At 35.2% G+C, this 11,554-nt stretch overlaps 2 protein-coding genes across 5 annotated transcripts; one reads left to right on the forward strand and one right to left on the reverse strand.

Annotated features, from left to right (window-relative positions):
* The first annotated feature begins 1,095 nt into the window (after positions 1–1,095).
* msl-2 (male-specific lethal 2) lies at positions 1,096–10,403 on the forward strand. 4 transcript variants are annotated; one of them, XM_034983112.2, is made up of 5 exons: positions 1,096–1,753; positions 1,844–1,941; positions 2,011–2,220; positions 2,993–3,167; positions 3,773–10,403. In XM_034983112.2, the coding sequence occupies exons 1-5, from the start codon at positions 1,201–1,203 to the stop codon at positions 3,976–3,978; spliced, it is 1,242 nt and encodes a 413-aa protein (XP_034839003.1). In that variant the 5' UTR covers positions 1,096–1,200; the 3' UTR covers positions 3,979–10,403. The 4 variants fall into 4 exon arrangements, with proteins under 4 accessions (XP_034839003.1, XP_034839010.1, XP_034838986.1 ...); XM_034983119.2 differs by having other exon boundaries at positions 1,096–1,669; XM_034983095.2 differs by having other exon boundaries at positions 1,096–1,941.
* On the reverse strand, positions 10,401–11,228 carry LOC117989541 (uncharacterized). Its single transcript, XM_034976910.2, has one exon. It carries the CDS (start codon positions 11,163–11,165, stop codon positions 10,554–10,556), a length of 612 nt encoding a protein of 203 aa, XP_034832801.1. The 5' UTR covers positions 11,166–11,228; the 3' UTR covers positions 10,401–10,553.
* Positions 11,229–11,554: the final 326 nt, after the last annotated feature.

Raw genomic sequence — 11,554 nt, forward strand, 5'->3', positions numbered from 1 at the left:
ACTTATAATTAAGTTGCCTATTAGCTAATCGCACTAAAATTCAGAAAATACAATACTTAGTTTACTAACTATTTGCTCGATTAGATCAAATATAGCGAAAATAACAACAACTACCTAGATGCATATACAATATATTATAGTACCTACCAACTACCAGTGCGATTTGGTGAGCCTTCATTTTCCACCCTCGCTTAATTAGTGTGTGACTATATTTTCTTTATCATACCCGCGATTCAAACTCCCGATCACGACCTAACTATATCTTGCGATATCTAAAATCCCGCGCGAACTCTTTTATTTTAATTCAGGTTATAATTCAGAATTTCAGTTCAGTAGGTAAGTGGCGTGAAGGAATAAATAACAAAAACTTTCACATAAATTATAATAAATTACTAGATGATGCCCGCAACTTCGTCCAGGCAACTTCAGGGATTCAGGTTTTTTTGTATTCCGCGGGAATTCTTTTGCGGGATAAATCTCACCTGATACTATCTATTAATAATATTTTTTACTTAAGAACTTTTTTAAATTTGCCGCAATTTTTCACTGCTTTTACGATTTACATGTTGGTACTATTTCCGGTCAAACTTTAGGTTTTTTTTTATACCTGGCTTTCCGGCTCCGGATTTTAGCTTTTTTGAACCTTACTGATACCAACAAGGAACATTATTTTACCATGCTTGCGGAAGAAAAAAAGACACGCTACTCTTGACAGGAATGTAAAAATGGATCAAGCCCTTTTAATATCCTTTTGAAGCAAAGCAACAGAGATAATATTTTGATCTATGATTTAATCTATGTGAAGCACAAATAGACGTATGTGGTTACCTAAGAATTTCTAAGTAGGTACTACGTATTCCTATGTCGATGGTGGTTACCGACGCACCATGGACGTACCATAAGAGATAGATTTGGAATGCTTAACTTTTAAATCGTGTCGTGTACAGTCTTCATTACAGTAGAATTTGTTGTATTTGTTACAACACGTAGGTCCATTAAAAGTGGACATCACTAGTTATGTCAGCTTGACACCATTTTGACAAACAAATCTGACACATGACAGTTTTGGAGTAAGCGTTTCTGATTTTCTTCTGTGTTTGCGGCCTGTGTTTGCGGCTTTTTGCCAGGCTGTTTATTATTAATATTTTGGTGTAAACAATTTTGCAAAAGCTATTCATGTTTGTAATAAAAACATTATAAATGAAGATGAACGCTACCAGCTTGTATGTTTCAACATGTCGGTTAATAATACTAGCCGACGCGGCTGATAAAAGTTCCTGGACAGATTTGTTTCGTTTAGTTCCATATTTACGGCAATCATTATCGTGTACTGTGTGTGGTAACTTATTAAAGGAGCCCTATACACCAACGAGCTCCGGATGTCAACATCATGTTTGTAAAAACTGCAAAGGCGGGAGGAAAAAACTGAAACCGTCTTGCGGTTGGTGTAAGGATTACGAAAATTATACAGAAAATTTACAGTTACGCATTCTTCTGCAGTGCTACAAGAAATTGTGTGAATATTTTATGGGCACTGATACATACAAGACTTTATTAGAAGAAGATGAGATAGCGGCGGGTGTGAACGGTGGTACCGTGGCCAGTTCGGGGTTGATAGACTTGATACAAGAGGGAGCGGGATTCTTCGACGACTACAAGAGCACAGCAGGTCTCTCGAAGTCTGCGTATAGCATATTACCTTGTGTTTATACCAATTCAGCGTCAACACAAACCCAAGTGGCATCAACATCAAGTAATTCTGATTCAAGATCAACTAGTAAAGATTCTCCAAATTCTAGAGCTATTTCAAATGGGTCCCCACTTTACTCTGTTATGTACGCAGGTTCGGGAAATAAAATCACTATCAAAAGGAAAGCTGTAGATGAAATTGATTCTCCGCTGGCCGAAACAAGCACAAGAGAGAGCAAAGTAAAGAAAAAAGTAATTAATTTTATCACTGTTGTGCAATGTTTTGTAATTATATTCGTTAATACTCATGTTCAATTTCAGTCAAATCAACTAGGTTTTAAGAAGCCTTCAAACCGTTCCCGAAGCTCAACTAGTAGTAAAAGAAAAGGTTGTCGCTGTGGAAATGCTACAGCCACCCCGGGGAAATTGACATGTTGCGGTCAGAGATGTCCGTGCTATGTTGAAAGCAAGCCATGTACTGAATGCAAATGTAAAGGGTGTAGAAATCCTCATAGGCCTGATGGAATGAAGGTGAGTTTATGATTTTTAAGTTATGTATTTCAGGAGTTAGTTCATTAATATTTAAAAATACTTTTACAAAGTTTGATCTTATACTTAGTACAAAACAAAGTCACAATCAAAGTAAGTATTATTTGTATTTAAACTTTAAGGTTTATCCATACTAATATTATAAATGCGAAAGTGTGTCTGTCTGTCTGTCTGCTAGCTTTTCACTGCCCAACAGTTTGACTGATTTTGATGAATTTAGGTACAGAGTTAGCTTATAATATTGGGGAAGGATATAGGCTACTTATTATCACAGAAAATGAAAGAGATCCTACAGGATTTTTAAAAACTTAATCCATGTGGACGAAGTCGTGGGCATCGTCTAGTAAATTATATTACAAGAAATTTATGACAAACTAGGGCAAGTCAGTTAATTTAAAACATAAACGGAATACTTAATAGTACCTTCTAAGTACAGAAGATTCACTCCGCAAACTCTGGTCATGTGAGCAAGTGCGCCTAGCCTGACAAATAAATTTGTTCTTATTTTATAACTGGATGATCCGTCCGCATTTTTGTCCATGTGGATATAGGCTTTTAATCCCATGGGAACTATTATAAAAAGTAGCCAATGTGTTAAGTGAGGGTATAAGCTATTTCCATTCTAAAGTTTAGCCAGATCCGTCCAGTATTTTTTGTGTTAAAGGGTATCGAACATACACACATACACATACAAACTTTCGCTGCTATAATATTAGTGTGATTTACTGCTAACATTAACTTTCATAACTTTCAGGTGCGTCCTCATATACCTCAACTGGACACACTGCAGCTAAATCTGGGCACTAACCCCGACAGCTCCCCATCCTGCTCTGGCTCCATGGACAGCCTGGACACTGACACACTCACCATGGAAGCCATGGAGGAATCTCTGTCGTTCACCACTGAACTGAAATCATCTAATATTAAAGGTAAAAATAAACTATTAAGCTTTGCTATGCCCTTCCAGCATCCATGTTTAGTAGAATTTAAGTAGGTTTTCTAAAATTCTTTGATTTTCTGGTATAAAGAGTGGTCTTTATCCATCACTGGGATGCAAGCTATTTCTGTACTAAATGCCTGCAATTTCATCAGCATGGATTAAGGTTTTTAAAAAGCCTGTGAGAACTATTTGATTTTCTAGGATTAAAATGAAACTGTGTTCGTCCCTAGGATGGAAGTTTATGTAATATATCTATATTATCTCTGTAGCTTCCATCAAAATCATTCGAATAGATGGGCTGTGAAAAGCTAGCAGACAGACAACACACTTTTGCACTTATAATATAAATATGATTATAATATTAATTTATAATATTCACAAACATAGTTCGTAGTTCGTAAAATCGATAGACATTGGGGTCCCAAGGTGCTACAATGGCGACCCTGCAACGGAAGACACAGTGTCGGAAGACCCCTCCACTAGGTGGCGCAAGACTGTGGCGTGTTGAAGTCCCTACAAGAGACCTATATCGAACAGTGGACGTCTATCGGTTGATGATGATGATGATTCACAAACATGTTTACTCTATTTCAGTGTACACTAGTCAATTACAAGAAGTCTCACCATCTTTGCCGGCCACTATAATGATGGACGAGGAGTTGCCGGGCTCACCTGAAGATGACTTGAGCTCTCCCCACGAGTACACGGCATGCTCTCCGCGAGACTGCAACGACATCGACACGGTGTCGCCGCATTCGGGCACGCACGATGTTAACAGTGATATTGAAGTGGACGTATGACAACAACTTTCCATTGCAGGTGACTAGAACTCTTCTCCCCAGTAACAGTGATACAAATGTTTCACTAGATGCGGCGCTTCATAGTAACAACATGTTCCAACGAATATCAGTGTCTGCATTCCTGTCAACGAGGAGGTTTCCAGGCAACGTTCGAGAAAATTTTCATAGATGGCGCTGAATTCTACAACCACTAAAGATGAAAAATGATCTATGCTTTAATGTTTAGACATTAAAGCATAGATCATTTATAGATATAGGTATCGTGTCAATCTTCGTTTCTTCCCCACAAAATCTGTGAACTATAATAGAAGTAATTAATTAATTTCGCATCCGATTAGAATTTAAAAATTTAAAGCATAGATGATATAGATATAGGTATTATTTTTCATCTTTAGTGTAAGTAGTAGAAACCTCCTCATTGTAATCCATTTTAGGTACAGTCCGTTTGTAAAAGTTAAACTTATAACTCAAAATTTATTACTATTCATGCTATCATATATACGAGTATGAGTAGGTGTAGGTTTACCTTTAGTTCCAAATTCCAATAGCCTGTTCTAACTTATCTATGTTCGTAGAAACAGAATGTGTCTAAAGCAGATTGCGATTGCCAGGCAGTAATATGTTCGTTGGAACATGTGAAGCACCACATCTAATGGAACATTTATACCGCATCGCTGCTCAGTAACTATACAAAACTTTGGGATAGTATATATCCTATCTATCCTATATTATCCTTTGCTTGAGTCTTGTCCAGTATCCTTCGTTTGTATGACTACTTTTTGACATGCAATTTGACGAGTTTTTGGCGCAGCAATAGTGTGGACTGTAGTATTTATTTAGGCACATTATCTAGAGAAAATTCTAAAGATGGGCGTTATTGGCTATTTCTGGCAACGGTTAATCAACAGTTATTTAGTTTCAATACCAATATTGATAACCGTTGCCGAATATCGGTATCAGAGTTGTGTTTCAACTAATTTAATATGCGCAACGCGCAGCGATTGCCGTAGTAGTAACTAAGCTAGCTGCCGTATCAATACCGTCTGTATAGCTAGCGCGCGCATATTCACTAAAATAAAACCAATTTTACTTTCATGAATATCGTGAAGTAATCACAACCTTAAGTTCATAGCAGCAAAGTTTAATTATAATGATCATTGACATAGGTCAAACTATAGTGGACGCCTGCACGAATAGTTTGCCACAATCCAGTTAACCAAAAACATTTCACGAAGATTGATAAACCAAAGAGGACCTTATCTCTATTACTCTAAGGCTAACTGTATTAAAATTGATAGATCAAAGTGTAATGGACAAGTACTTGTACATTAAGCTTTAGCTTAATAGAGATAAGGTCGGCTTTGGTTTATCAAGTTCTTAGTTACTAAGCCGGTAGCAAATAACCGCTCCATCTCAGCTTTCAGTGAAAAAAAGAAAGAGAAGGCATAATTATTGCGTTTCTAGTTACCAAAAAACCAAACAATGCATTGTCAGTTGCCAGTTGGCAGCGTTGCGTTGTCAGGTGGTTCGTCATAGATGTTAGCTGATAACCGTTGTTAGCTACGACAATAACGCTACGGTACGCTATAGGCACGGCAGTGGTTTTCAGTTAAGTTAAGCTATAGCGGACACATGTCTAGAAAATTCGCAAACGGTTTTCATCTAGAATATGATATTGAAATTCGAGGAGAAAAGGGGATTAAAAATCCTGCTTGCGGAACTAGATTGTCAACAAGCTATCTATTATTTATCTAAATATATAAAAGGAAAAGGTGACTGACTGACTGACTGACTGACTGATCTATCAACGCGCAGCTCAAACTACTGGACGGATCGGGCTGAAATTTAGCATGGAGATAGCTATTATGACGTAGGCAACCGTTAAGAGAAGATTTTTAAAAATTCAATCCCTAAGGGGTTGAAATAGGGGTTTGAAATTTGTGTAGTCCACGCGGACGAAGTCGCGAGCATAAGCTAGTTATTTATAAATTGGCTCAGATAGTCTAGGCAATGGGGCCGATTCTCTTGTGCACAATCTCTAAACTAAACTAAGTTAACAGTTCTAAATTTAGTGCCATCCTTTTCCGCAAGCAACATTATGAAAGGGATAGCAATAGATTTAGACGTGCCATTGTACGATGGAATTAGCCACATTGTGGCTAATTCTGTTGTACACAATCTCTAAACTAAACTAAAATGGCACGTCTAAATCTATTGCTATCCCTTTCATAATGTTGCTTGCGGAAAAGGACAGCACTACATTTAGACCTGTTAATTTAGTTTAGTTTAGAAATTGTGTACCAGAGAATTGGCCCCAATGTCTAGTTATAGTGCGTGCAAAACAATTAGTCCAGTCTGAAGTTGCAAAATAGTGGTTTGCTGAGGTCATAGGCAAGATTAAATGCTCAAACAGTGCTATGCAGTCTATAGACGCTTGTTTTGCTCGCACTATAAGGCCCTACCATCAAAGCTATGCCGCAAAAGCGAATGTCCCAGTACGAATTACGATGCGATGCCTCGTGAAAAAGGTTAGGGAATGAGCTTGGCAAATTGTCAATCTCTCGATCTCGCACGCTTCCATCCTAGACTCCATCAATATGTTCTCTTCTTTGACGACAATTTTGCGAATATATTTTAAAGTATGAAAAGGCTGCAACTCGTTTAAAACTGCGCGTCAAATTATCGCCGTGTGCAAAGGTTCCAAGTTTTGTATTGTAGAGGTTTTACTAGTCACATCTGCATTGTACATGAACTGCTTCTCATGTGAGTTTAATGTGTACATAATTTCGTTGATAAATTATTACACTTAAGTTTCTACAGTTTTTCTATAAATTAAGTTATGCTTAAAATAGAAAATTTGTGTTATTCCTACATTTTGTGTAGTTTAGAAAGTTATGGACAAACTTATTATGGTATACTTGTCCCACCGCCGCCGATGAGGAAGCGACTAGCTCTCTACACTTTTTTTCGGTCAAGATACGTACAATCAATGTGTGATACCGTGTCAATAAGAGAGATAAATATATTAATAGTTGATCGCTTGCTGTGCCCACTGTCGGCGATAACTCTTTAACTATACTCGTACTCTACTCTTTACCACGGAACGAAGTTAGTATAGCGCTCTCTCTGTTAAGTGTTACGTAATCACATACAAATGACAGAGCCAAAAATCTCAGTGGGCGTTAACCATTTTGAGACACCAACCACGAATATGTCTTCACAAACATTCGAAAATGGTTTCAATAATTTCATTCGAAATTCACTTCTAAAACATAAGTTTCGTTTGTGATATTTAGCTCTTTCATTTGTATGGGATTACGAACAGAGAGAACGCTATACTAACTTCTTTCCATGGATAGAGTATAGTTCATCGCAGCGACAAGATAAAAAAAACTCGCTGTGATTGCCTAAACACTCGCATAGTTAGCGTAGGAATTAAATATATATCTTGACTAGCTGATGCCCAACTGCTGCATGCTGAGGCTCAACTGGTTTCTCACTAATCGTTGGTGGTCTGACAAGTGCCTGTGAATGGAAGGGTGTAGTGGTAAAACCTATAAAGTGTATATTTGGATGTCACACATTAAATGCCTGATCAGCTGGGTGATTCGCAAACAGTGATCATCACTAAATGACAGCCATCAAATTCAGTTGACATTGCTTGGTTCTATGTTGCTGCTTCACTGCGCGATATAAAAATAATATTTCATAGCAAACCTTCACTGGGTTAAAAATAAACAAAATTTACAAAAATACAGACTTCAATACCTAACCACAATCACTAAAAATTTAAGAATAATTTAATTTATTACCAACTATATTATTATTATAGTTATATATATATATATACTATTCTATATAATATTTTTTGGAGCCGGTGCCAATTAGTTTATTAGCGGCGCAAATCGTCTATACTTATTTTTTTGAGACTACAAAGGCACTTCATTGGCACCGACCCCAAAAAATATTATTATAGAATTATATTAATTATTGTATACATAATATATTCGGAAATAAATTAAATTATTTTAATTTGTAGTGATTGTGGTTAGATATTGAAGTCGGTTTTTTTTAAATATTTCAGAGTTTTTACTGGCCCCATGTATTAAACTATTCTACACCTGGGCAAAAAACTACTGTTTACTAAAGATATTATACTAATCGCGAGCGATTTACTCTTATCTGTTGAGGAGTTCCATAATCTATCTTCGAAGATGTTCATGAGATTTTCACCAAATTTATTTGGGACCACCTTGAAAGCAAAAAAGAATTTTCCAAATCGGTCCAGGCATCTTAGAGTAATCGGGGAACATACATAAAAAACAAAGATTCCGACGAATTGAGAACCTCCTCCTTATTTGAAGTCGGTCAATAAAAGCTTGGCGGCTGTCATTCAATGATGATCACTAAGTTAGCAAATCAACCCACAGAATATGAATTTTACTTTGTAGGTGATAAATAATTAACTATTAAGGATCCAAAGTTGAATACCTCAAAATAGGTGTTATGTGTATAATAGGTATTGTATAATCTCCGTGGTCAATCATCTTGTAAATTTTTATTCTTATTACGATAAAATGTGTGATTTTTATGATCTTCAATTCTGTAATATTGGTACACAGTTAACCTTTTAAGTCATCTTTTTTATTTAATGTTATATTATTCACAAATAAATATACATGTGATTACAATAGTGAATACAAAATGTAAAATTATAATAAAGATTAATTAGTGAAACAGTTTTATAAGTAACTGGCTGATGCCAGCGACTTCGTACGCGTGGAATTAGGTCTTTAAAAATTCCGTAGGAACTCTTTGATTTCCCGGAATAAAAAGTCGCCTATGTCATTCTCCAGGTCTTTAACTATACCCATGCAAAAAATCACGTCGATCCATTGCTCCGTTGCGACGTGATTGAAGGATAAACCAACAAACAAACACACTTTCGCATTTATAATATGGGTAGTAATGTAAATAAATAAATGGCATACCGATACATTAAAAGGGAATTGGGTATTGAATTTACTTCCATAACAAATATTGTATTTCTTGTGTACATACGAGTAATGTGAATTTATAGATTTACCCAATTTATAGATTTACAAAAAAATTCTAATATGGGTAGGTACCCCATATTATAAATTTTCACGCCTTAACTATAAAGTATTAACTTTATAGTTAAGGCGTGAAAATAAGTACCTATTAAGGTACCTAATTATATTCTTTTTAATTTAATAGATCATAAAAATGGCAAACAAGTATAATTTTAACCATAATCTAAATATATAAAAGGAACAGGTGACTGACTGACTGACTGATCTATCACGCACAGCTCAAACTACTGGCAGGACGGATCAGGCTGAAATTTGGTATTCAGATAGCTATTATGACGTAGTCATCCGCTAAGTAAGGATTTTTGAAAATTCAACCTAAGGGGGGAAAAATATGGGTGAAATTTATGTAGTACACGCGGACGAAGTCGCGAGCATAAACTATTTTGTTACTAAATTCCAGAGACACTCCTAAATATTGTATAATATAAATTGTATACATAAATAATAATTACAATGGTTGAGTCCTATTTAACACTGACACAAGACGAACAGTGGTGCACAATTATAATGATTAGCAAGAAAAAGAATTATAAATACATAGTTCGCTTTTCTATAAATTAATAGAATATATATATTATATATTAATATATTATATATTAATATAATATATATATATTCTATAAGTTAATAGACTGCTGCCTTGACTCAGATAAATTATAGTTAATTATTTATTTGTGGCAATATGAATTTGATTTATGTACTTATAATAGTAGCAGTTTGCAGGCGACATTAGCGAGATTAACGATAAATATATAGATAATAGTAATAATTACGACGTTGTTCGTCTAAACACGGTAATAAATAATTGTTTTGTGTATTCTATTTACATCTACATCTACACTAATAAGATATGTTTGTTTGTAATCGATAAACTCTGAAACTACTGAACCGATTTTTATAATTCTTTCACAAGTAACTTATGATATATAGCACCTATATATATCCTACCTATATTTGATATAAGTATATTAAACACCCGCGCGAAGTCGAGCAGACCAGCTGGTTTTTAATAACTTCCAACTTTTGAATAATTTGACTGTAATTAGTAATATTAAATTAACTAAGATAAGTATCAACATAAGTGAATCTGTGATATAGTATCACCGATAACATTATGAAATTCATTTCGTCGTTTTGTGGTTCATAATTATTATTATTAATAAGTTTGGCATTAACAAAAAGCACTTAAGTACAAATGAAAAATTGTATAAATGTATAGAATATTAATTTTGCGAAGAATAATTGTATTACTATAATTGATTAATGCCATTATTGTCTTATTAGGTGAATAAAATCAAAGTATTTTTGTTATATTCAGATTTTTATTTCTTTTACCAGTTAAACATGTTAAAATTTGTAAATGAATTATTGATTTAAAAAGATACCACATATATTTCTAGTTTTTATTGATTTCTATTATTCTTTAACATCGTTTTCGTGGTCATACCTAGTAGTAGAAGGCTAGTCTGTCTTCACAAAAGAGTTCCAGATTCTGTCGAATTCTCTTTTCAAAGTGAAAACGACGGCTTTTTCAGAAGTCAGCAGGGTACTGTCGCTATTGCAGTTAGCACGTTTCAGTTTATAATCCAAAGAGCCTATAACAGCTAAAGCCTCTGCGAAATCACCTACTGCGTCGATCAACATGAACTCGTGTTCCAGTAGTATCTCAGCTTTGTTTATTACTTTCACTTCAATTCCGTAATCCAGAAAATGATTTAAATTCAAATCCAGATTCTTATGCACGGCTATCCGCAGTTTGATATTGTTCTTCTGACGAACGCTAATCAGGCATTTGGAAATAGTGACAGTATCTAGACTAGGCATACATACATCTATAGCTTGGCGCGCATGAACTAACACATAATAAATACAGAAGAGATTGTTTAAGCCCAGTTGCTTCTTTTTATCATAACTGCCTGCACCATATAACAATATTTCGTTAATTGTGTCACTTTGTTTTCTAGGTCTTACGATTTGTGTTATTTTCGCAGCTATTCTGCTAAACATTGAGGCACAGGCTTTTAGTAAAACTGTTTTCCAATTATAAGTAAAATTCATTGTGAAAACTAACATGGACAGTTTTTGCAGAACAAGGTGTAATCACAGAATTCAATGTCAAAATATTTTTTAATTTTAGATCTACCCTCATTTGCCCAAGATTTTGTACCTAATAAAACAACAAATGATAATTTTATTGGGACACAGCAAAGTGCATTGTGCTGGTATGGTAGGTTCTACTACTAAAAGCCAAATAAAAATATATATCGAATAAGTTAAAAATGACAGCATGATTTAAAATTTGCAAGGCCTTGCAGGAAGCCTAGTTATTCACTGGCAAGTGACTTCCGTAATTTTTTGCCGAAGCCTGCGCTTTAAACTGTAAACCATACACGCAGAATTAGTATGTTTTATAGCTGGCTTCCACCAGGCTCGCCGAGCCACTGACCCATGGAAATAGCACC

The sequence above is a fragment of the Maniola hyperantus genome, chromosome 2, assembly GCF_902806685.2.
Source record: "Maniola hyperantus chromosome 2, iAphHyp1.2, whole genome shotgun sequence".
In the NCBI taxonomy this organism is placed as follows: Eukaryota; Metazoa; Arthropoda; class Insecta; order Lepidoptera; family Nymphalidae; genus Maniola; species Maniola hyperantus.

What these genes read in the sequence shown, in the direction of transcription:
- msl-2 (XM_034983095.2), top strand. Translation starts at nt 1,201, where the DNA reads ATGAAGATGAACGCTACCAGCTTGTATGTTTCAACATGTCGGTTAATA. An exon ending in AGAGCAAAGTAAAGAAAAAA is followed by an intron (nt 1,942 to 2,010) that starts GTAATTAATTTT and finishes GTTCAATTTCAG; the next exon opens with TCAAATCAACTAGGTTTTAA. An exon ending in ATAGGCCTGATGGAATGAAG is followed by an intron (nt 2,221 to 2,992) that starts GTGAGTTTATGA and finishes CATAACTTTCAG; the next exon opens with GTGCGTCCTCATATACCTCA.
- LOC117989541 (XM_034976910.2), bottom strand. Translation starts at nt 11,165, where the DNA reads ATGTTAGTTTTCACAATGAATTTTACTTATAATTGGAAAACAGTTTTA.